At 38.5% G+C, this 27,585-nt stretch overlaps 2 protein-coding genes across 2 annotated transcripts in view; one reads left to right on the top strand and one right to left on the bottom strand.

Annotated features, from left to right (window-relative positions):
• erc2 (ELKS/RAB6-interacting/CAST family member 2) overlaps positions 1-6,274 on the top strand; it is a 94,960-nt gene extending 88,686 nt beyond the window's left edge. Inside the window, exon 19 of the mRNA XM_061874313.1 lies at positions 39-6,274. Coding sequence (XP_061730297.1) covers positions 39-50 — 12 coding nt within the window. The 3' untranslated portion in view covers positions 51-6,274. The remainder of the gene's footprint in view (positions 1-38) is intronic.
• Positions 6,275-12,425: 6,151 nt separating this feature from the next.
• The window catches only part of il17rc (interleukin 17 receptor C), a 46,100-nt gene continuing 30,940 nt past the window's right edge, over positions 12,426-27,585 (bottom strand). Inside the window, exons 11-14 of the mRNA XM_061874311.1 lie at positions 21,559-21,612; positions 21,426-21,480; positions 21,252-21,350; positions 12,426-13,000 (exon numbers count right to left, since the gene is read on the bottom strand). Coding sequence (XP_061730295.1) covers positions 12,444-13,000; positions 21,252-21,350; positions 21,426-21,480; positions 21,559-21,612 — 765 coding nt within the window. The 3' untranslated portion in view covers positions 12,426-12,443. The remainder of the gene's footprint in view (positions 13,001-21,251; positions 21,351-21,425; positions 21,481-21,558; positions 21,613-27,585) is intronic.

Raw genomic sequence — 27,585 nt, 5'->3', positions numbered from 1 at the left:
AAGTGTATCATATTTTCATTGTGACTTTCATCCTTTAGGTGATGTCATAGCAGACCGTCTGACCTCCCCCTCTTCTTATCCTCCTCTGGCCTCTTCACCGCCCTGACGACCTTCGGCCTGACTTCCAGCCCAAAAGAGTATCTCTCACACACAAAAAAACACTTTGGTACCTTTTTTTTTTTTACTCCTCCCACCTTCTTTGAGACATGTGACTTCATCTTGTTTTAACTGACGTCACCTCGTTTCCAGTCAGACGTAATGACAAACAATCTATGCAGACGTCCGTGTCGCATGGGTCCCTCCATTCTCAACCAATCAGAGCGGGCGAGGAAGTGTTGAGAAGGACCAATCAGAGACTATGCATCTCCTCTTGTTGCAGGATGTTTTTTTGGGTGTTTTTCAAGCCACGGTGCTCCTGTTGGTGCTCCCCTCTTTCAACGGTGTCGGCTTGTAGCGAGGAATACAGACACGTCGATACATAGTCCCGCCACAAGGGGGCGCTTCAAGAACACGATGATTAAGGTGATCTTCAGTAGATTCTTCTCTTGGAGTCCCCTCCCCCAAACAGCTGTTACTGCTCCCTCCCTTAAAAGAAGAAAGATGTACACATATATATGATAGATCTACTATACATAGAGAGACAAATCTATAGAGTGCGTCTATTCGTGGTGCAATTTCAAACTGACAAGATCAAACGTGTTTATTTGTCCATTATGGTTATTTTTTATAAGTGGGTGAAGCGGTGACTTTGTAACATTCCCGTCTGGTGATAGAATGTGAAAGAAAAAAAATCTACGTACAAATCTATTTGACATTCCGTCGTCTTTAAGGCTGTGTTCACACTCATAGCAATTGGTTGGCTTGAAAGGAACTCTGGTGCGCACCAAACAAGTGAACTGCGGCCCGCTTTGGTTCACTCTAGCTCAAATGTGAACTTTGCACGGACCAAAGACACAAGCAGTTCGAAGATGCATGAAGATGACCAAAAAAAAGTTATGATTTTACAAGAAAAAATGCAAAACCTTCATAATGTTATGACAAAAAAGTCATACATTTACAAGATAAAAACTAACAAGGAAAAAAAATCTGACTATGGCAAGAAAAAGGTAATACTTTTACATGAATCTAGTCAATGATACAACAGTCAAGTCGCAATATTGCAAGAAAAAGTAATAATTTGGCAGTAGAAAAGCATAGTATCTAAGAACATAAAAATATTACAAAAATAAAACAATTTTATTAAAATAAAGTCAAAGTATTGCACAAACAGAATTCATAATGTGACATGGATACAATTATAATATTGCATGACAAAAGTTATAAGTCGGCATGAATAAAATAATAAAATTAAAATAGAAAAATAATATTTTAGCAAAAAAAAAACACATTAATGTGTAATATCCATCCATCCATTTTCTACCACTTATTCCCTTTTAGGGTCGCGGGGGGCGCTGGCACCTATCTCAGCTACAATCGGGCGGAAGGCGGGGTACACCCTGGACAATTCGCCACCTCATCGCAGGGCCAACACAGATAGACAGACAACATTCACTCTCACATTCACACATGTGTAAAAATCATAATTTTACATGACCAAAATTATAACATTAAAAACAAATAAGTTTATCATGTGAAATAATAAAGTAATAATTTTAAAGGAACAAAGTCATAATTTCCCAAGGAAGGATAATAATATAGAAATAAAAAATATATACACAATAAAATAATACCATTAAAATAGAAAAATTATATTTTGGCAAAAACATACAATTTATAAGAATGAAGTCAAAATACTGCCCGAATGCAGCTGAGATAGGCTCCAGCGTCCCCCCGCGACCCTAAAAGTGACAAGCGGTAGAAAATGGATGGAAGTGAAAATATTGCAAGAAAAATTCACAATTTTACATGACCCAAAAAGTAATCTTAAACACAAATACGTTTATCATATGAAGTAAAAAATATTAACTTTAAAAGGAATTAAGTCATAATATCTCAAGAAAATAAGGCATAATTTGACATGAACTAAGTTAAAATAGGGCAAGAAAAAATAATATGATTTGATATCCATGAATTCATAATATGGAAATAAAAATATATGTAATAAAGTAATCAAATTTAAATTGAAAAATAATATTTTTGCGAAAATGAAAATGAAGTCAAAATATTGCAAGAAAAAATTATCCCAATTTTACATGACCCAAATCATTATATTAGACACAAATGAGTTTATCATATGAAATAATAAAGTAATAATTTCAAAAGAATTAAGTCATAATATCCCAAGAAAAGATATTGAAATAAAAAAATAAAAAAATAAAAAAAAATATATATATATATATATATATATATATTAAAGTGATTAAATTAAAATAGAAACATTATATTTTAGCAAAAAAACTACAACATAATTTTATAAGAATGAAGTCAAAATATTGGAAGAAAAAAAATCACAATTTTATATGACCCAAATCATAATATTACAGGGAATTAAGTCATAATATCCCAAGAAAAGAAAGCATAATTTGACTTTAATTAAGTTAAAATATTGCAAGAAAAAAAAATGATATCCGTAAATTCATAGTATGGAAAGAAAAAATATTAATTCAACAAAAATATTAAGAATTTTAGAGGAATAAAGTCAAACTTTTGCACAAAAAAAATATCACAACAAAACACAAAAGCTCATACTTTCACATGAATCAAGTCGATACTACAAGAATGAAGTCAAAATATAGCAAGAAAATAGGTAATCATTTGGCATATAGTAATATTATTGAAATTAAAAAAGTATTTATTTAAATAGTAAAAACTGTTTTGTAAGAATAAAGTCAAAATATTGCAAGAAAGATTTCATAATTTGACATTTTGAAAAAATATTACATGAGGAATTTATAATAAAGAAAGAATACAGTAATAATTTTCTAAGAATTAAGTCCCAATATCGCAAGAAAAAAAAATCATAATTTGACATGAATCAAGTCAAACTTTTGCAAGAAAAAATATTATTTCATAGGCATAAATTCATCTTATGGAAAGAAAAAAAATCATAATTTTACAAGAAAACAGCATAAAATCAAACTATTACTAGAAAAAAAATAATAATTTGACATAAATTATGTCAAAATATATAAGAAAAAAACTGCTTTATATGAATAAATTCATATTATTGAAAACAAAGTAATACCTTTTTACAAAAGTATCCATTATTTTAAAGTTGTAATATCACAAAAAATATTCCTAATTTGACATGAATAAAGTCATATTAAAAGAAAATTATAATTTTACATTTATAAAGTTATAATGTTGTAAGAAGAAAATCTGAATCTGACATTAATAAAGTCATATCACAGGATAAATGTCTTAATTGTATGTCCCAATTTTATCAAAAATAATAATTATCCTACAAGAATGTAAATTTTATGATGAAAAAATATCACTTCAGTGAAATAAGTATTTTTGAATATGAAAAAATGGTTTGAATTTAAAGCAGCTGATGACATTTTGGTTTCAAATATTTGTAACATGTTAACACAACTGTTCTTTACTGCACGGTCTGTGGTCACATCAAAGTGCACATCTTTTTTTTAAGAGAACCAAACATCAAGTGTGAACACAGTCTTCAAGTCTTGCAGTTTTTTCTTTTGTATTGCCCTGCGGCACATCCAGAAAAAATATTTTCCCAAAAAATATAACAAAAGTGTGAAAAGGAACGTAAAGTAAGAAAAAAAAGTTGTAATGGTGACGCGAGAAACACAAAAGCTATTACTTAAAAGTACACTTCTCACAAAAATTGGTCGTTTTTTGGGGTGAAATTTGAGAGTCAGAAATGTTTGCATTCAAACGTTTAGAAAAGTTCATATTAAGTTTTTCTGTAAAAGTATATTCTACTTTTTAAAGTCCTGATATTTTGCCCGAAAGTTGAATATCACTAAGTTTTTGTGAGTCGTGTAGGTCAAATTGATTTAGTCTCAAAACATCAAAAAACATTTAGATTATTTAGTATATATGACATTTGGAATGGGCAGGTGCAAAATTTCGAATTGAAATGAGAATAACTAAGAATTTTAATCTGGTTGAATTGTGATTGAGATTGCAAACAGGAAGTGGAATTAAAAGCAAACAATCAAATTACTATTTGATTGTGTAAAACATCACAAAAAATATATATATTGACATGCAAACTGTTAGCATCTTAGCCTATTTTTTTTAAAGGTCATGGCTATTGTTTCTTGGCACTATCTTGCCTGTATGCCAAATGTTAGCATTTTTATAATTCTATATATATGTATATGTATATATGTGTGTGTGTGTGTGTGTGTATATATGTATATATGTGTGTATATATATATATATATATATATATATATATATATATACATAATGTATGTGTGTATAAATTAAGTCAGGAAAAAACACCCTACAAGCCTGTTTCGCAGGTTTCTCTGAAGGTTTCTGAAGAGCAGAGAAACCTGCAAAACAGGCTTGTAGGGATAAAATAGCCTCCATGTTTTTTCCTGACCTGACATATATTCTGCTCTACCCTGGTATTGAGCACTGTATAACGGATAAACCAACCTTGACTATATATGTGTAAATATTTGTGTATATATAAATGTGTGTGTGTGTGTGTGTGTGTGTGTGTGTGTGTGTGTGTGTGTGTGTGTGTGTGTGTGTGTGTGTGTGTGTGTGTGTGTGTGTGTGTGTGTGTGTGTGTGTGTGTGTGTGTGTGTGTGTGTGTGTGTGCATGCATACATACATATATGAATGTAGAAATAGCTAAAAATGCTAACATTGTAAGTGTTGGCCTTTTAGCCTAAATTATTGCATATTTTTACTTGGCGCTATCTTGCTAGCATGCAAAATGTTAGATGTTAGCATGTTCGTATTTTAGCCACTTCTTCAGTTATATAGCATAAAGTTGTGGATATTGTGACTTGGCACTATCTTGCTGGAAGCTGAAGGTTAACGTGTTAGCATTTTCGCCAGATTGATATATTTAAAATGAAAAGTAATGGATATTGTTACTCGGCGCTATGTTGTTAGCATGCTAAATGATAGCATTTAGCCAATTTGGTAGGTGTTAAACTTCCAAGTCCTGGACATTGTTACGTTATCTTGCTAACACTTAGCATTTCGAGCATTTTCGTCGGAATTCGGAACTTTGCACCCGCCCTGTTGCTACCCAGACGCGTTAGATCGAAAAGACAAACGTTTTATGGGCATTGTGTTTTCTTTCCCTATTTCTGGTGTTGTGGTGTCGTAAAAACACAAGTGGTGAGAAACTCTTTACAGAATTAGACTGTTACTAAATCTGGTCTTGGCCAAGTGTTGTGGTTCCTGTCCTGACATACACTACAAATATTAATCAACATACATTCTTGTCTTTTTACAATCCATTGTGTTGAGCATTCTGACCACATTAGGAGAAGACCAACCAATCATTCAGATCCTTTCATCTCACAGGGGCGGAGCTTAAAGCCTCCTTTTTCAGGTTGTTATCCACTGAATACTTGAAGTAGGGAATAAGTTTTCCTACCGTGAGAAAAAAAGTCAAACGTGCCCATTCATGCTGACGACGTGCCAACAGTGCGATGGAAGGACGGACGCTGCTCCTCCTCCATTGGCTTTCACTTTCTTCATTCGCTAGACAAAAAAAATAAAAAAAAATCACTGTGACGATGCCAGACATTTTTTTTGTATTATTTGTATTAATTTTTATATTTTGTTAGCTTTATTTTTCTATGCTTTCATCTTTTGCCGCAGACGTGCGTCAGTTTGTAAATGTGAGCGAGCTGTACAGTCAACCGAGCGGTAGGAGCGACTACAATGTGCCGCATGCTGAATGATGACGTGTTTGTGGGCCAAGTGATGTCACTGTTTGAGAGTCACGTGGTCCGTGACCACGCCCCCTCCACCCCCCCTACCCCCCTAGTAGACGGCCTGTGCAGTTGTTGTGAGCATGTTTCCTGGGGTTGCTGGTGTAAATGTGATGGCAGTGTGCGTGTGAACGTGTGCGCGTGCGTGTTGTAACGCAGAAGACGATGAAGTGTTTTAAAAAATAATAAATAATGTATTTGTGTGACTGGTGGGATGTTAGTGACAGAAGCATGGATACTCTGTGATGTTTCCTGTTGTTTCTTTTTCAAAGCCAGGAAGGAGGTTGTCGTCTGTGCCCCACTTTGCTATCTATTGTATGTGATGTAACCCGATATTAATATTGTTGTTGGCCAGCTGGTTTATATCATCAAAATTAAAGTGACTTTCTTTCTGTCAACACGCTCTTATCTTCTTACAATACACATTTGTACATAGAATATGATAATATATAATAGTAATAATATATTATACATAGGTATATATACAGTATATATACAGTGGGACTAAAAAGTATTTAGTCAGCCACCGATTGTGCAAGTTCTCCCACTTAAAATGATGACAGAGGTCTGTAATTTTCATCATAGGTACACTTCAACTTTGAGAGACAGAATGTGAAAAAAAATCCAGGACTTCTCATTGTAGGAATTTTAAAGAATTTATTTGTAACTTATGGTGGAAACTAAGTTTGTTCAACCATTCAAAGCTCTCACTGATGGAAGGAGGTTTTGGCTCAAAATCTCATGATACATGGCCCCATTCATTCTTTCCTTAACACGGATCAATCGTCCTGTCCCTTTAGCAGAAAAACAGCCCCAAAGCATGATGTTTCCACCCCCATGCTTCACAGTAGGTGTGGTGTTCTTGGGATGCAACTCAGTATTCTTCTTCCTCCAAACACGACGAGTTGAGTTTATACCAAAATGGATACATGGATGATACAGCAGAGGATTGGGAGAATGTAATGTGGTCAGATGAAACCAAAATAGAACTTTTACTGATTATATGGGGTGGACAGGTGTCTTTATGCAGCTAGCTCACACAGGTGCATCTGATTCAAGATAATACAGTGGAGTGGAGGAGGACTTTTAAAGGCGGACTAACAGGTCTTTGAGGGTCACAATTCTAGCTGATAGGCAGGTGTTCAAATTCTTATTTTCAGCTGTATCACACCAATAAATTGTTAAAAAATCATACATTGGGATTTCTGGATTTTTCTTTTTAGGTTATCTTTCATACAGTGGATATGCACCTACTGTGAAATTTCAGACCCCATGATTTCTAAGTGGGAGATCTTGCAAAATAGCAATACTTATATTCTTCTATATATATATATATATATATGTGTGTGTGTGTGTGTGTGTGTGTGTGTGTATATATATGTATATAAATATGTATATATATATATATATATATATATATATATATGTATATATATGTAAATTTATAGATATATTTGTATATTGCACTCACCCCAATAGTGATGAAGTGCTTTGAGGGGATAGTCATGTCACACATCAAGAAGACCATCCCAAATACACTGGACCCTCTACAGTTTGCCTACCGGCAGAACCGGTCCACTGCGGATGCAGTCAACACCGTCATCCACACCACCCTCACCCACTTAGAGGGCAAGGACACCTATGCCAGGCAATTATTCATCGACTACAGCTCTGCTTTAACACGGTCATCCCACAAAACCTCACTGCTAAACTCCTCACTGTTGGTCTGACACCAACTCTCTGTGACTGGGTCCTGAACTTTCTCACAAACCGGCCCCAGTCAGTCAGAATCGGCACCCAGACATCAGGCCCAAAGGTTCTAAGCATAGGGACCCCCCAAGGCTGCGTGCTGAGCCCCCTATTGTACACCCTCTTCACACACGACTGTGTGGCCTCCCAGAACAACACCAGTATCATCAAGTTTGCAGATGATACTACGGTCGTCGGACTAATCACCGGGGGAGCTGAGGCAGCGTACAGAAGGGAGGTAGCGGAACTGGTGGCCTGGTGTCAGGATAATAATCTCTCCTTGAACACAGACAAGACCAAGGAGATGATGATTGACCCACGGAGAAGGAGTGCACAGTACACACCTTTGTACATAGGGGGGACAAAGGTGGACAGGGTGAAAACCTTTAAATTCCTCGGGACCCACATCAGCGAGGACCTCACCTGGGATCACAACACCCAACAAACAATAAAGAAAGCCCAGCAGTGACTGTACTTCCTAAGAAGGCTGAGAAAATTTGGTATGCCACCCAAAATTCTCAGCAACTTCTATAGAAGTACGGTTGAGAGTGTCCTTACCAGCTCAATCCCAGTCTGGTATGGAAACTGCACTGCTAAGGACAGGAAGGCACTCCAGCAAGTGATTAAAACTGCTCAGTACATGTCAGGAGCAGCCTTCCCCTCACTACAGGACATGTACTCTACCAGGGCCACCAGGAGAGCACACAACATCATAAAGGACAGTACACACCCCCAGCACAGTCTCGTCAGCCTCCTACCATCAGGCAGACGATACAGGAGCCTGAAATCCAGGACTACGAGACTGACAAACAGTTTCTACCCACAGGCCATCAGGCTTGTGAATGCTAGCTCCCCCTGTCCCCCCCTCATTTTTACTTTTGTCTTTTTGAACAAAAAACAGCTACCCTGACCACACCCGAACTGTGAACCATCACTGTAGACACCTTTCACATTTGATCACTAAAGACACTTTAACTGCTGCTGTGACCCAAGGTCACCTCCATATTTATACTGTTGACCGTCAATCAGAATGTGCAATAATGTTATGTTACTTACTGTGCCTTGTATATACATTTTTTTTATTTTATTTTATGTTTATTTTTAGCTAAGTACCGTGTGACTTGTTGAAGGGTGGAAGGGTGTCTTAATGAAATTAAACAATAGATGTCCGCTAACTTTTTGCAACTCAACGCCAAAAAAACGGAAATGCTGATTATCGGTGCTGCTAGACACCGAACTCTATTTAATAATACAACTCTAACATTTGACAACCAAACAATTAAACAAGGCGACTCGGTAAAGAATCTGGGTATTATCTTCGACCCAACTCTCTCCTTTGAGTCACACATTAAAAGCGTTACTAAAACGGCCTTCTTTCATCTCCGTAATATCGCTAAAATTCGCTCCATTCTGTCCACTAAAGACACTGAGATCATTATCCATGCGTTTGTTACGTCTCGCCTCGATTACTGTAACGTATTATTTTCGGGTCTCCCCATGTCTAGCATTAAAAGATTACAGTTGGTACAAAATGCGGCTGCTAAACTTTTGACAATAACAAGAAAGTTTGATCATATTACGCCTGTACTGGCTCACCTGCACTGGCTTCCTGTGCACTTAAGATGTGACTTTAAGGTTTTTCTACTTACGTATAAAATACTACACGGTCTAACTCCATCCTATCTTGCTGATTGTATTGTACCATATGTCCCGGCAAGAAATCTGCGTTCAAAGGACTGCGGCTTATTAGTGATTCCCAAAGCCCAAAAAAAGTCTGCGGGCTATAGAGCGTTTTCCGTTCGGGCTCCAGTACTCTGGAATGCCCTCCCGGTAACAGTTCGAGATGCCACCTCAGTAGAAGCATTTAAGTCTCACCTTAAAACTCATTTGTATACTCTAGCCTTTAAATAGACTCCCTTTTTAGACCAGTTGATCTGCCGTTTCTTTTCTTTTTCTTCTATGTCCCACTCTCCCTTGTGGAGGGGGTCCGGTCCGATCCGGTGGCCATGTACTGCTTGCCTGTGTATCGGCTGGGGACATCGCTGCGCTGCTGATCCGCCTCCGCTTGGGATGGTTTCCTGCTGGCTCCGCTGTGAACGGGACTCTCGCTGCTGTGTTGGATCCGCTTTGGACAGGACTCTCGCGACTGTGTTGGATCCATTGTGGATTGAACTTTCACAGTATCATGTTAGACCCGCTCGACATCCATTGCTTTCCTCCTCTCCAAGGTTCTCATAGTCATTATTGTCACCGACGTCCCACTGGGTGTGAGTTTTCCTTGCCCTTATGTGGGCCTACCGAGGATGTCGTAGTGGTTTGTGCAGCCCTTTGAGACACTAGTGATTTAGGGCTATATAAGTAAACATTGATTGATTGATTGATTGACTAGCAAAGTAAGATTTTCATTGTACGGCAGACTGTCTGTTTAACTGTGCATTTGACAATAAACAATCTTGAATTTTGAGTCTTGAATAAGTATATATATATATATATATATATATATATATATATATATATATATATATATGAGTTGTGAAATTGTGTTAGATGTAAATATAAATGGAATACAATGATTTACAAATCCCTTTCAACCCATATTCAATTGAATGCACTACAAAGACAATATATTTGATGATCAAACTCATAAACTTAATTTTTTTTTTGCAAATAATAATTAACTTAGAATTTCATGGCTGCAACACATGCCACAGTAGTTGGGAAAGGGCATGTTTACCACTGTGTCACATCACCTTTCCTTTTAACATCACTCAATAAACATTTGGGAACTGAGGAAACTAATTGTTGAAGCTTTGAAAGTGGAATTCTTTACAATTTTTGTTTTATGTAGAGCTTTAGTCGTTCAACAGTCCGGGGTCTCCACTGTTGTATTTTGCGCTTCATAATGCGCCACACATTTTCGATGGGAGACATGTCTGGACTGCAGGCGGGCCAGGAAAGTACCCGCACTCATTTACTACAAAGCCACGCTATTGTAACACGTGGCTTGGCAGTGTTTTGCTGAAATAAGCAGGGGCGTCCATGATAACTTTGCTTGGAGGACAATATATTTTGCTACAAAACCTGTATGGATCATTCAGCAATAATGGTGCCTTCACAGATGTGTAAGTTACCCATGCCTTGGGCACTAATACACCCCCATACCATCACAGATGCTGGCTTTTGAACTTTGCGCCTATAACAATCCGGATGGTTATTTTCCTCTTCGTTCCGGAGGACACCACGTCCACAGTTTCCAAATATAATTTGAAATGTGGACTCATCAGACCACAGAAGAATTTACCACTTTGCATCAGTCCATCTCAGATGAGCTCAGGCCCAGCGAAGCCTGCGGCGTTCCTGGGTGTTGTTGATAATTGGGTTTTGCTTTGCATAGCAGAGTTTTAACTTGTACTTAAAGATGTAGCGACCAACTGTAGTTACTGACAGTGGTTTTATGAAGTGTTCCTGAGCCCGTGTGGTGATATCCTTTACACACTGATGTCAGTTTTTGACGCGGTACCGCCTGAGGTATCAAAGGTCTGTAATATCATCGCTTACGTGCAGTGATTCTGCAGATTCTCTGAACCTTTTGATGTTTTTACGGACCGTAGATGGTAAAATCCCTAAATTCTTTGCAATAGCTCGTTGAGAAATGTTGTTCTAAAACTGTTCGACAATTTGTTTACAAGGTGGTGACCCTCGCCCCATCCTTGTTTGTGAATTACTTAGCATTTCATGGAAGCTGTTTTGTATTCCCAATAATGCCACCCAACTGTTCCCAATTAGCCTGCACACCTGTGGGATGTTCCAAGTGAGTGTTTGATGAGCATTCCTAAATTTTATCAGTATTTATTGCCACCTTTCTCGACTTCTTTGTCACGTGTTGCTGGCATCAAATTCTAAAATTAATGATTATTTGCACAAAAAAAAAGGGGTTTTCAGTTTGAACATCAAATATGTTGTCTTTGTAGCATATTTAACTGAATATGGGTTGAAAATGATTTGCAAATCATTGTATTCCGTCCAGGGTGTACCCCGCCTTCCGCCCGATTGTAGCTGAGATAGGCGCCAGCGCCCCCCGCGACCCCGAAAGGGAATAAGCGGTAGAAAATGGATGGATGGATGTATTCCGTTTATATTTACATCCAACACAATTTCCCAACTCATATGGAAACGGGGTTACACATTGAATGAGAAGGGCCCTGTGATGAGGTGGCTATTTGTCCAGGGTGTACTCCGCCTTCCGGCCGATTGTAGCTGAGCTAGGCACCAGCGCCCCCCGTGACCCCAAAAGGGAATAAGCGGTAGAAAATTGATGGATGGATGCATGAATGAGAAGGTGTGTCCAAAGTTTTGGCCTGTACTACGTTAATTATGTATATATAATTATAGATACTTAAAATAATAATTAGTACTGGTGTTATTTTGTATAAAATGTCTATGCAAAATTGTGATATATTTTTACTTTTGCGTCACCAAGTGGATAATATCCTAAATGAAAACTATGTTTACTTTGTTATAGATCATCTATAAGAAAACAGTACACATGCACTTTGGCCTACTGCAAATGCGAAATATTTAAAGTTTTTGCATATTTGTATTTCATTTCTTTAACGGGGACAGTGCGCATTAATCAACAGTTGAATAAACGGTGTAAATGCGCCGGACTTAGCATAAATGCTCATTTCCAGCCATAGTCCCGAGGCAAATTTCTGAAACAACACAGCGAGACACATAAGACTTTAAAACCCTGATGACAGAAATAAGAACCAAATAAATAAGACATCATAAAACCGACAGTTGCAACGCACAATTACTTTAATCTCCATCCAACTCAGGCTTCCCTTTTCCAAGCTCATATATTAGAGTTTTGGTCTGGGAGGGAATATGGAGCAGCTCAAGGCCCTCAAACAGTCCCGCTGAGGCAGCATGGCGCTTCACCACGCTGGGGTCAAAGGTGACCAGGAGAAAACGTTGTCCGACGCGACCCTTCTGCTTGTCCTGGTGGATGAGGCGCAGCGAGGCGGTGAAAGCGTCCGAGTAGGGAGATGCTATGAGAGGCACATCCCCAAAGCCTCCTTCCGCCTCCTGGTGCTGACGGCTGGACTCGTGCGCCAGCTCCAAGGCTCCGGGGGTCAAGATGAGCACCGCGCGGCTCTTGGAGTGCAGCAGCTGGGAGTGCAGCCAGACCACGGGGCCCAGGCTGTGCTGCTCCCTCCTGCTCCACTGATCCACGCACACGCTCAACTTCTGCTGCTTGAGCAGAGAGCCTAGGTCACGAACCTTCTCCAAAACGTCCTTGTCAAGACCGGGAGGACTCAGGAGCACGACGTGCGGACTCGTCCTAACTCCACGGGAAGCTCTGTGCACACATTCTACAGGAGGAGAAAAAGAAACAATAATACACACAGCGTCAGGGCCAGCAAATATTTCTCTGCTGGCTTAACAGAACCAGAAATCATGATCATAATTAAAGACAAAAGTATTTTTGAATTTACTTTCCCTAAATATCTAAAATGTAAAATATTCTCTTCATGTCATATTATGCTCATTCCAGTGCTGTTATTTTTGGTTTTAGTTTGTACCCAATCAGAATTCAGCTAGCTTTTGTTGCCATGCTGTACCAAATCTGCCCGAGGCCTTGAGAATCAACAATGCGGGCGTCTGTGCACTGTAAGTGAACGTGGGCATACAGTTGATAGACAGTTGCGATAGCCAATCAGATCCCGAGTTGTTGTCAGTAAGGCCTTCTCGATGGCCTCACGTTGAAAGTGACATTTAAGCGTCCTGTGATTGGATACTTATGGAAGTAGAATGGTCTCACATCAACTTATATATATCAGTATGATATTATTACATATGCATATATTAATAAATATACAAATACAAATGTGATATACAAAAAAATAGATAATTTAAATAAATAAATGTATTCATAAATATATTTTTGAGATTTAAATATAAATATGCTTGATTTTGTATTTGTATTGTATATGTGGATCGCTTTTTTGCTTTTGTGTCGATGAGACATTCCTCCCACAAACCAGATGCACAAATACACGTGACCTACACACTCCCCTGAACAACCAGCAGAGAGCACTGCTGCCTGATAAGAGATCAGTATCTACATCAGGACAAGGTCATTTAACGGCATTGATACAATAAAATAAGCAGCTTGCGCGGTCTTTCAGATTAACTGGATAAATTAGCCTTAGCTAATACAACGCTAATGTTAGCAAGCTCTGGCCTGTTGTGTGTTCTCTCTGTAAAGACAGGGATTGTTTTTGTGCAGAGAACTCCGGGCATATTTTGCATGTAATGCATAAAATGCTCTGTGCCCCAGAACGCTCTAGCTGCAGTGCCCTCTGCTCGTTGTTCTGGGGAATGTGTAGGTCACATTTATTTGTGCATCTGGTTTGTGGGAGGAATGTCTCATTGACACAAAAGCAAAAAAGCGATCCACATATACAATACAAATACAAAATCAAGCATATTTATATTCAAATCTCAAAAATATATTTACAAATACACATTTATTTATACAAATTCTTGATTTATTTGTATGCAAAATTTTTAGATTTATACATTTTTTTGTGTATATTTTCAAATCTCAAAAATATATTTACAAATATGTGTTTATCTATGCAAACTATTTATTTATTTGTATATCACATTCGTATTTTTATATTGATTAATATATGCATGTGCATTAAAATCATACTTGCCAACCTTGAGACTTCCGATTTCAAGAGGTGGGGGGCGTGGTCGGGGGCAGGGTGGCATTGGGGCGTGGTTAAGAGGGGAGGTGCATATTTTCCTTACCGTTATATTCACCAAGTCAAGTATTTCATATATATATAAGAAATACTTGACTTTCAGTGAATTCTAGCTATATATTTATTTATTTTATTATATATATACATACATATATATATATATATATATATATATGTATATACATATATATATACATATGTATATATATATATGTATGTATATATATGTATATATATGTATATACATATATATATACATATGTATATATATATGTATGTATATATATATATCTATATATATATATAGATATATATATATAAATACATATATATATACATATGTATATATATATATATATATATATATATATATATATATATACTGTATATATAAAATAAGTAATTGAATTTCAGTGTTCATTTATTTACACATACATATAACACTCATCTACTCATTGTTGAGTTAAGGGTTGAATTGTCCATCCTTGTTTTTTTAACCATATGCATGTACAGTAGATGGCAGTAATGTCCTGTTTAAGAGTATCACAACATTGCTGTTTAAGGCAGACGAACTGCTATACGGTGGACGAAAACTGACTGCTGTCGTTGTGTGTTGTCTTTCCGCGCTGGGAGGACGTTAATGAAACTGCCTAACAATAAACCCACATAAGAAACCAAGAACTCGCCCTCGATCATTCTACAGTTATAACGTCATTGGGCAGGCACGCTCTTTATACACGTCACTCAGAACTGCATGGAGCTGGAGGGGGCGTGGCCTCCAGCTCTGCCTGAATTTCGGGAGATTTTTGGGAGAAAATTTGTCCCGGGAGGTTTTCGGGAGAGGCGCTGAATTTCGGGGGTCTCCCGAAAAATCCGGGAGGGTTGGCAAGTATGATTAAAATCATGCTGATATATATAAGTTGATGTGAGACAATTCTACGTCCATAGATACGTCATCGGGACCGTTAGCAGATGAATTTGAGGACACATAGAGTTGATAGACAGTTGCGATAGCCAATCAGATCACAAGTTGTTGACAGGAGCTGTTCTGTTACAAGTAAAAGTTGCACACCCAATCAGACTGTTCAACTCCTCTCTGGGGGGGTGGGTGGGTACTAGGATGACAGGGGATGCAAAACAATAACATATACCCGGCTATGTATTATTTACTTTTTCAATTCGATCTCAGTTCTGTACACTGCTGATGGAATGTAAATTTTCCTGAGGGAACTCTTCTGAAGGGATCAATAAAGTACTATCTATCTATCTGTCTGTCTATCTATCTATCCATCAATGTGTATTTGTCGCCAACATGTGGTCAGGGCAGTTAATATTTTCCAAGCTTAAGCATAAAAAAAATGTCTTAATGACCTTGTAAATACAGTTTGTAACAATACGAAAGCCTTAGACATGAAATAACACCCACATGGTCACCTTTACACTCGTAAGGCTGAGCCAATCAGTGGCCACCACACAAACGGCACACTGATGGTGCCAACACTGCTGTAGTATTTATAGTTTTCGTTTATTTATACATTTGTATGCTTAGATTTTATGCAAAATACACACAGTGCCTTACAAGGGTTGGAATTGGGGGTTAAATCACCGAAATGGTTCCCGGGTGCGGCCACTGCTGCTGCTCACTGCTCCCCTTGCCTTGTGGTTAGAGTGGCCGCCCTGAAATCGGTAGGTTGTGAGTTCAAACCGAGTCATACCAAAGACTATAAACATGGGACCCATTACCTCCCTGCTTGGCACTCAGTATCAAGGGTTGGAATTGGGGGTTAAATCACCCAAAATAATTCCCGAGCGTGGTCACCGCTGCTGGTCACTGCTCCCCTCACCTCCCAGGGGGTGAAAATGGGGATGGGTCAAATGCAGAGGACAAATTTCACCACGCCTAGTGTGTGTGTGACTATCAGTGGTACTTTAACTTTGACATGTTAATAAGCACATCAATTAATGAATGACAGGGCGTTTTGTAAGATTTTTTTACCACAAAGGTATTCCTTCGATGCTCAGTCACTCATAATAATTTCATGGAAAACTTTCCCAAACATTATGGAAGTATTATTGTAGCAAAATGATTTGTAAACGTGTATCACAATCTGTGCGCGTGTAATCCAAAGTGCGTGTGCTAATGTGTGTGTCTGTATATCAATCAGAGAGTGTGTTTCAGATCCGTGTGCGTGTCTTTTAAGTTGTCCGTCTGTCCCTAATCAGACAGAATCCTCGACAGGCTGTCTACTTACTTTTGGGACACTTCTGCCGTGTAAGATTTGAGAAAGTGCATCCAGATTAGTGAGCGTGTGATACAATCAGCGTGTGCGTGTTTATGAACTGTGAGAAACAGGAACCCTCTATTGCGGGGGTGTCAAACACATATTAGCTCAGGGGCCACATGGAGGAAAATCTATTCCCAAGCGGGACGGACCGGTAAAATCATCGCAAAATAATTTAAATATAAAGACAACTTCAAAATAGCTTGGGTTTTTTCGTCAAAAAATCTGAAAATATTACACATCATCGGAGTCTAAATGCTATTTAAGTTAATTTGCATGTTATGGACGGTGCTTTATGTTTATTCAGCCAAAAGGGGACTATTTACTTTATTTGAATTCCACGAAAAAATATAACTGCATGCTTAGAGTAATTATAAGGCACACTTTATTTGTAATTATTACATTTGTGTGAATAATTCGGTAACGTACTAGAGTTAAAGTTAAGTTAAAGTACCAACAATTGTCACACACACACTAGGTGTGGTGAAATTTGTCCTCTGCATTTGACCCATCCCTTTGTTCACCCTCTGGGAGGTGAGGGGAGCAGTGGGCAGCAGCGGTGTCGCGCCCGGGAATAATTTTTGGTGATTCAACCCCTAATTCCAACCCTTGATGCTGAGTGCCAAGCAGGGAGGTAATGGGTCCTATTTTTATAGTCTTTGGTATGACTCGGCCAGGGTTTGAACTCCCAACCTACTGATCACAGGCCGGACACTCTAACCACAAGGCCACTGAGCAGGTGGCCTATTTTATACTACATTAATACATCAAAGAAAATGTAATCATTTAATTGCATTTATGGTGGAAGGATCTGTGTGGTAATTAGTTTTGGACACAGTGTATTATGTGTTATGGCAGTCAAGTGTGGTGGAATCGAGCCACAAAGTTTTTTGACCTTACTCTTACTTTTACTTACCCTTTCTTACTGTAACACACTCGCTTTATTCTGCTATACATTTTTTCCCCCACATTGTTATTCTTTGACGTTTTGGAATGATTAAGTTCACAAGTAGTTTTTTTGTCGTTTGTAGTTGCCGCAGCAAGCGGGAGCCGGAGAAAGTACAGGAGCGTCAAGCTAGGAAACTACACAAATATTGCTCTTGGCAAAACACTTCAAACTAGTTGAAAATTTGGAGAAAAATAGTCTATGCCGTTTCAAAACACAATGAACTTAGACTTTATCGCTGTATATTTACAAATCCAGTCAACTTCAAGCCTTTCCAGTTTAGGATTCTCATGTCGGATATTGATTAAAGACGTTTGGAAAAGCAAACTGCCGCATTGGTGACATCCGCAACTGCCAAAACACATTCATTTTATCATCTTTCAAATATTACAATTATAGTGTAATCAAAACAATAGTGAAAATGATACTATATTAGATAACATAGCTATAAACTTAACCAATGTGATCATCATACTTGCCAAACCTCCCGATTTCCAAACAGACAACAATATTGGAGGCGTACATTAAAGGCACTATCTTTACTTTCCTCTACTACAGTGGTTCTTAACCTGGGTTCGATCGAACCCTGGGGGTTCGGTGAGTACGCCTCAGGAATTCGGCGGAGGCTCTGCCGCGAGGTCAAGACACATACGACTCATCGTGTAAATAAAAACTTCTCCCTATCGCCGTATTATGGATACCCCCAAACAATGTTCCCTCTAATTTTCCATGTGATTCGCAGGTGTGTCATTTGTTGTTTGTTCATGCACTGTTTTGGTTTTGTTCTTTGAACAAGATGATGTTCATGCATGGTTCATTTTGTGCACCAGTAAAAAAAAAACATAACTGTCTTGGATTTGAGAAAAAAAACATTTTGTTTTTCACTAAGGAAGGGTTCGGTGAATGCACATATGAAACTGGTGGGGTTCGGTACCTCCAACAAAGTTAAGAACCACTGCTCTACAACCTGTCAACATATCAGCTTTTCCTTCATACAAACAGCGTGCCGGCACAGACACTTATAATATGCGACTTCTACACGGTCATGTGAGAATGCAAGGCATACTTGCTCAACACCCATCCAGGTCACAATTAGGGTGGCCATATAAACAACTTTAACACTGTTACAAATACGCGCCAGACTGTGAACCCACACCCAACAAGAATGACGAACACATTTCGGGAGAACATCCGCACCGTAACACAAAAAAAACTAATACCTAGAACCCTTTGCAGCACTAACTTTTCTGTGATGCTACAATGTACACCCCCTCGCTACCACCAAACCCCGCCCACCTCAAAACCCCCCCACGGCCCACCTCAAGCCCCCTCCTCCCACATATCCCGAATTCGTAGTTCTCAAGGTTGGCAAGTATGGTGATCATGGTATGTTTAAACATAAAATAAAATAGAACAAACAACAAATGTGGAAACAGAGAATTTTACACGGCATGGCGCGATTGGGAGAGTGGCCTTGCCAGCAACCTGAGGGTTCCCGGTTCGATCTCCACCTTCTACCAACCTCGTCACGTCCATCGTGTCCTTGAGCAAGACGCTTCACCCTTGCTCCTGATGGGTCGTGGTTAGCGCCTTGCATGGCAGCTCCCGTCATCAGTGTGTGAATGTGTGTGAATGGGTGAATTTGGAAATAGTGTCAAAGCGCTTTGAGTACCTTGAGGGTAGAAAAGCGCTATAACCCATTTACCATTTACCGTCAACAAATTGAAAGCGCTGCACAGAACTCGATTTACAAAGACGATGGTCATGGGCGGTATAGCGGTATAGCTCGGTTGGTAGAGCAGCCGTGCCAGCAACTTGAGGATTCCAGGTTGGATCCCCGCTTCCGCCATCCTAGTCACTGCCATTGTGTCCTTGGGCAAGACACTTTACACACCTGCTCCCAGTTCCACCCACACTGGTTTAAATGTAACTTAGATATTGGGTTTCACTATGTAAAGCGCTTTGAGTCACTAGAGAAAAGCGCTATATAAATGTAATTCAATTCACTTCACTTCACTTCATGTTAGCTTAAGTCTTTGCATCTCGCCATTTCGTTATTGTAGCCGTTGAGTGGATAAATTGCAACAAAAGAAGGTTTTGTGCGTCGCTACTGCATCACTCCGCCGCTACCTGCTGCCAACCACAACAGGAGCAGCTGATTGCTCGCAACTGCGCTGATTGGAGTAGCGACAGCCAATCCAAAATCAGCTGACGAGTCATCTTCAAACACTGTCATGTGTGACGTGGCTTACACTTGAATTGCTGTTGCAACATCTAGTGCTACAAAGGTGTACCAAATCATGCAATGAATTGCAGTGGTGCGCATTCAGCTGTGTGAGAAACTTCAAGTCAATCTAACATTTTAAAGGCCTACTGAAACCCACTACTACCCACCACGCAGTCTGATAGTTTGTATATCAATGATGAAATATTAACATTGCAACACATGCCAATACGGCCTTTAGTTTACTAAATTGCAATTTTAAATTTCCCGCAAGTTTCTTGTTGAAAACGTCACGGAAAGATGACGTGTATGCGTGACGTCACAGACTGTCCGGAAATATTAGCACAGCACCAGTCACGGCTAAAAGTCGTCTGCTTTAACCGCATAATTATACAGTATTTTGGACATCTGTGTTGTTGAATCCTTTGCAATTTGTTCATTTAATAATAGAGACTATAAAAAACAATGCTGTTGGTGGAAAACAGTGGATTGCAGCTGTCTTTAGCACCGAGACACAGCCGATGTTTCTTTGTTTGTTGTGAAGCAGAGCGGTCAAGCGAACATGTTTTCTCTACGTCAACCAGCATGTTTTTGGATGGGGAAATTGTGATATATATCTTACCGGAGAAATCTTTGGATTATTCTTCGTCCTGCAGCAGCTGTTTAAAAGGCAGCTGTGAGTTTGGCTCCTCGGCTTCTCTCTGAAACACTTCGTGTTCACCGCAGCCATTTGACCTCGAGGTATGTCTTTACAATCTTTTACAATCTTTAAAATCTCACTAAAACACTACTAAAACAATAAGCAGATCAGGGATATTTTCTTTTTTCTCTATTCCTTCTTAATTCACAAATCTTTCATCCTCGCTCAAATTAATGGGGAAATTGTCGCTTTCTCGGTCCGAATTGCTCTTACTGCTGGTGGCTACCATTAAAAACAATGTGAATATGAGTGGAGCCCTGCAACACATCATATGCTACTTCCGGTACAGGCAGGGCTTTTCCATAAGCGACCAAAAGTTGCAAACTTTATCGTCGATGTTCTCTACCAAATCCTTTCAGCAAAAATATGGCAATATCGCAAAATGATCAAGTATGACACATAGAATGGACCTGCTATTCCTGTTTAAATAAGAAAATCTGATTTCAGCAGACCTTTAACATCTAGAAAAATAATAGCACTTGCAACAAAGAAGGGGTGGTTGCTTGGCCAAATTTTCACACCCTTTTTTGGTAGCGTTTTGTGGGAAAAAATATAGAGTAGGGTACTTCCTGTATTACAGCATGAAAGATTGCACTGCACGATGTAGTAAAAAGTACCGGATGCCTTTGTGGGGAAACTTTGAACAAAGTGTATCTTGTCGTTGCTGCACCGTGTCATGTTGTGCAACTTCCACTTACTCTTGACAAAGTCAGGCAGGTAACACAATATCAGCGTCGTCATGGAAGCCAGCAGCAAAAGAGCCACTAGCAGCAAACACCAGCGCCACCTGGCGGCTGCTGCAAGGACAACAACAACAATATGACTAAAGGAGAGGAGCTACACTTTTGTAGTGAGAATTTGTGCCAACGTACAGTTGTGATGACAGAAAGGACCGAGGGGGAGGTCTGCTTCACTTCTTACTTTCATCTGTGCATAAATATTGAATGTTAAAAATAAATATTTTGTGTGAAAAATATGATGGACTGACTGGAAAATGTCATTTACCATCACGCAGGGCGAAAGCTGCAGGTTGATGTCTTCAAAGACCACCATTTTTACCTGGAGACACAATGGACAAATATTGTTTGTACATGAAATAAATAAATATATTAAAATATAGAAACTTTGATTATAATAATAACAATAATAATACGTTTTATTGTTACTATTATTCATTTATTAGGCAAGGCAAGTTTATTTACAGAGCACAAGTTTTACACAAGGCAACTTAAAGGGGCTTTACAGAAATTTACCAGAAGAATAATCATAAAATGATCGTAAAAATACAAAATAAATTAATCATAAAATTAATCATAATTCAAATTAAAAACATAAAATAAAATAATCATAAAAGCTATTGTAATTTAAATAAAATCACAAGAGTGTAGATACTATACTTTCAGTTGTCATATGCACAATGAAATAAAAGTAAAACCACTTTTATTTTAATATTGCCAACATTGAGGTCTGTCTCATATCTTCCGGAAGACCATTCCAGATTTTAGAAGCATAAAACTGAACAATGAAAAATTATTATTTTTCATTATACGTCATCTGCGATGAGATGGCGACTTGTCCAGGGTGTACGCTGCCTTACGCCCGATTGTAGCTGAGATAGGCACCAGCGCCCCCCGCGTCCCCAAAGGGAATAAGCGGTAGAAAATGGATGGATGGCATTATTCGTCATGCAAATTATTATTAATAATGAAAAATACTACAAATGAAAAATATTCCTATTATCATTACTGTAACACAAATAATAATAATTATTAGTATTATTATTATTATAAATATAATTTGTATTACAGTAATAGAAGAAGTCCCATTTGCAAGTATGCATTCAGTTTAGTTTGTCCTAAGGCTGTGGCCATCGTGCTATTCTGTTCCCTCCTACCATTAAAATGAATGTGCCAGTCTTGTCTTTTGTTGAGTGCCCTACAAAGTGTTTATACTGTAAGTACTGTACTTACTACACATCAGATGTTTGATTCTTATATATATATATATATATATATATATATATACAGTGTATCTATGTACTTACTACAACACATCAGATGTTTGATTCGTATATATATATATATATATATATATATATATATATATATATATATATATGGGCTTCACGGTGGCAGAGGGGTTAGAGCGTCTGCCTCACAATACGAAGTTCCTGCAGTCCTGGGTTCAAATCCAGGCTCGGGATCTTCCTGTGTGGAGTTTGCATGTTCTCCCCGTGAATGCGTGGGTTCCCTCCGGGTACTCCGGCTTCCTCCCACTTCCAAAGACATGCACCTGGGGATAGCTTGATTGGCAACACTAAATTGGCCCTAGTGTGTGAATGTGAGTGTGAATGTTGTCTGTCTATCTGTGTTGGCCCTGCGATGAGGTGGCGACTTGTCCAGGGTGTACCCCGCCTTCCGCCCGATTGTAGCTGAGATAGGCGCCAGCGCCCCCCGCGACCCCAAAAAAAGGGAATAAGCGGTAGAAAATGGATGGATGGATATATATATATATATATATATATATATATATATATATATATACGAATCAAACATCTGATGTGTTGTAGTAAGTACATAGATACACTGTATATATATATATATATATATATACAGTGTATCTATGTACTTACTACAACACATCAGATGTTTGATTCGTATATATATATATATATATATATATATATATATATATATATATATATATATATATATATATATATATAAGAAACAAGCATCTGATGTGTAGTAAGTACAGTACTGACTGCCAGGAAATATTAGCTCAGCACCAGAATCAAACATCTGATGTGTAGTAAGTACAGTACTTACAGTATAAACACTTTTTAGGGCACACAACAAAAGACAAGTGTGTACGATTCTTTAAAGCCAAAAAGGTACACATGATGGCAAATAGAATTTTTGTGACGATAACCACAGAACCACATATTATAAACTCCAAAACCAGTGAAGTTGGTACGTTGTGTAAATCGTAAATAAAAACAGAATATATATATATATATATATATATATATATATATATATATATATATATATATATATATATAAAGTTTTAAGTTTAATTACCAAATTTGGAGGTGTTAAAATCACCGTATAAAATCGCCATACTAGCATCCGTATGGCGAGTCCCATTTAATTAGCATCGATCTAGTGCATTTGTTTTAAAGCTTTTACTTTATGTTGGCCTGTCACAAATAAGGTATTTTGTATCTTAATTAAGTTATAGCAAAATGGTTTATTTATGTATGTCCAGTTTTACTGCGTTTTGAAGTAAAAACTCTGAAGAAGGACTTCAACTTATTTACAACATGTTATATCTGTCTGCAAAAAGAGACGCTAGCGTCAGCAGAACAATATTGTTCTCGATTGGATGGGAAAATATTACTTCCGCTAAAACTATTTCAATATATTGTTATTAATAGAGATTATTATTATTATTATTACTGCTATAAATAGTAGGATCAATGGAATTTATTTGATACATTGATTTGCATTGTTTAAAAACAATTAGTAGTATTAATGAAGCTACGATTACAATGCCTTAACATATTAGTTTATAGTCATAATCAATATATTAGATAGCAAGGCCATCCAAAGGTGGATGAAAATGAATAAATATTAAGTAAAAGAAACACAAGGAGTTTTAGGTCCGGCAGTCTAGACCAGTGGTTCTCAAATGGGGGTACGCGTACCCCTGGGGTTACTTGAAGTTATACCGAGGGGTACGTGAGATTTAAAAAAAATGCTTTTCTAAAAATAGCAACGATTCAAAAATCCTTTATAAATATATTTATTGAATAATACTTCAAAAAAATATGAATGTAAGTTCATAAACTGTGAAAAGAAATGCAACAATGCAATATTCAGTGTTGACAGCTAGATTTTTTGTGGACATGTTCCATAAAAATTGATGTTAAAGATTTCTTTTTTCGTGAAGAAATGTTTAGAATTAAGTTCATGAATCCAGAGGCATCTCTATTACAATCCCCAAAGAGGGCACTTTAAGTTGATGATTACTTCAATGTGTAGAAATCTTTATTTATAATTAAATCACTTGTTTATTTTTCAACAAGTTTTTAGTTATTTTTATATCTTTTTTTCCAAATTGTTCAAGAAAGACCACTACAAATGAGCAATATTTTGCACTGTTATACAAATTATAAATCAAAAACTGATGACATAGTGCTTTATTTTACTTTATCTATTTTTTTCAACCATAAATGCTTTGCTCTGATTAGGGGGTACTTGAATTAAAAACATGTTCACAGGGGGTACATCACTGAAAAAAGGTTGAGAACCACTGCTCTAAACAATGTGTATAGGTATTAATGAGCCTGTACAGATGTTCAGTACAATATCAGATAGCGTCCAGAGGGGGCGCCGTTGAGTGTATTGTGGGGATTAAGGGGAGGAAAAAGAACGAGTAAAAGAAACTGTGTGAAGTTTACATGAAGTCTCTGGAGTCTGCTTTCACGCATATAAACACTACCACAACATGGTGTCAGAAGTAGGCGAACCTACTGTGGGTAAAAAGTAGGTGTAGTTGGGAGAAGTGTGGCTGAAATAGTCCAGCTGAGGTCGTCATTGTTTACCTAGCCGGCGGCAGGCTAAACTACGCTAAGCGACAGAGAGCAGTGGATCCGCATCGGAGCCCGGATAAGGACGGGAGATGACAGATCAAATATTCTCCATCGCGCCTCCTGGCAGATTCAATTTCGAGGAGCCCAGCTCGTGGCCGCAATGGTTGAGACGGTTCGAGAGCTTCAGGATGGCTTCAGGATTGAGCGGAAAAGAGGACGGTTAACAGGCCAACTCTCTACTGTATGTGATGGGTGAAAAAAGTGACAACATTCTCACTACGTTACCACTAAGCGACCAACAGAAGACAGTCTATGCTGAGGTGACAAAAGCATTTGATGAACATTTTGTGGGTAAGCACAATGTCATTTATGAGCGTGCAAAGTTTAATAGCTGACAGCAACAACAAGGTGAGTCCGCAGAGAACTTTATCACAGATGTGAATAAGCTGGCAGAACACTGCAAATTTGGTACTTTAAAGGAGGAAATAATAAGAGACCGCATAGTGGTCGGGATAAGAGACTCCAGGCTGTCAGAGAGACTTCAGTTAGACCCAGAACTGACGCTGGCAAAAACAATAACCCAGGTCAGACAGCAGGAAGAAATAAAGAAACAACAGCAACTGCTACGAGGGGGACACACAGAAATTGAAGGTGCTAATGTGGATGCCATAAACACAAACAGAAGGAAAGCACAATCTAGACAAGCTCCCCCACGCAGACCAGAGCAGTCTACGTTCAAGCCAAGCACTGTAAACAAGACATACTATAATAAGAAATGTACAAGGTGCGGCAAAGCGCCACAACACCCCTGGAAACTGTGCCCAGCCAAAGAGGCCGAGGGTTGAAAATGCAAAAAAAAAAGGGATATTTCGCTGCGGTCTGCAGATCATCTCAAAGAGTGGAAGCTATAGTGGACAGTAACACAGAAGAAGACATAGCTTTCATGGGGACAGTTAACACAGAAGGAATTGAAGAGCAATGGTTAAAAGAAATCAGCCTCAATGGAAATAAGGTAACATTTAAACTGGATTTAGGAGCCTCAGTTACAGCTATTCCATCTGCTATGTACTTGAGAGCACGTGATGGCAGGCTGAAGACACCACCTAAGAAGATTAAAGGTCCAGATAACTGTCCATTGAAGGTTTTGGGCATCATGAAAGCACACATTAAAACAGAAAAAAGAGAAATAAGGCAGGATGTATATGTGGTTACAAACTTGGTGATGCCACTAATGGGACTTCCTGCTTTAATAAAGCTAAACCTGGTTCAACAGGTAGCTTCAGTACAGGAAGAGAAACAAGAAGCGAGCCATAAATACAGAGCAATGTTCCCAAAAGTTTTTTTAGGGCTTGGAAAGCGACAAGGAAGTTATCAGATAAAACTGAAGAATGAAGCAGTTCCTTATGCTCTCTCGGCTCCGCGCAGAATTCCATTACCTATGAAAGAACAAGTTAAAGAAGAGTTGGACAGGATGGAAGCAATGGGGGTCATAAGAAAAATTCAGGAGCCAACTGAATGGTGTGCGCGGATGGTAGTGGTCCCCAAGCCAAATAAGAAACCTCGTATTTGTGTGGACCTCACCCGACTTAACGACAGCGTGTGCAGAGAGAGACACATACTGCCTGCAGTTGATGAGACACTGGCACAGCTTGAGGGGGCAAGAGTATTTTTTAAATTAGATGCAACATCTGGTTTCTGGCAAGTTCCTCTACATAAAGAATCACAGCCTTTAACAACATTTATTACCCCCTTCGGAAGATATTGCTTTCAGAGGCTCCCCTTCGGCATCTCTTCCGCGCCTGAGCATTTTCAGCTGAGAATCTCACAAATAATCGCAATAGCAAAAGGCGCTCTGTGCCATGCAGATGACATCTTAGTCAATGGAAAAGACAAAAAAGAGCACGATGAAAGGCTGCAGGAAGTACTGAAAAGGTGTGAAAAAGCGGTCCTCACCCTCAATGAAAAATGTGAATTTTCAGTGGAAAAAGTGAAATTCCTTGGACACAACATAAGCGCATCAGCAATCGAGGCTGATCTAGACAAAATAAGCGCCATTAAAAACATGCCAAAACCTCGCAATGTGGAGGAAGTCTGCCGGTTCATGGGAATGGTGAATTATGTTGGCAAGTTCTCACCTAGTCTACCAGCTCTCACAAAACCCCTACGTGACCTGTTAAAAAGTGACAGCACATGGACCTGGGACGCACAACAGAAAACAGCCTTTGAAAAAATTAAAAAAGAGCTGAGTTCTCCTCCAGTTCTGGCACAATACAGTGCTAAGAAAGAAACATTAGTATCGGCAGATGCGTCTTCATATGGACTTGGGGCGGTCCTCCTGCAGCAGACAGATTGTAGATGGAGACCTGTTGTGTACATATCACGGAGCCTGACGCCCACAGAGATCCAGTACGCGCAAATAGAAAAAGAAGCAGTAC

Source organism: Nerophis ophidion, linkage group LG16, assembly GCF_033978795.1.
Source record: "Nerophis ophidion isolate RoL-2023_Sa linkage group LG16, RoL_Noph_v1.0, whole genome shotgun sequence".
Lineage (NCBI taxonomy): Eukaryota > Metazoa > Chordata > Actinopteri > Syngnathiformes > Syngnathidae > Nerophis > Nerophis ophidion.
The sequence above is the reverse complement of the archived record's forward strand: the minus strand, read 5'-3'. Positions and strand labels throughout refer to the sequence as shown.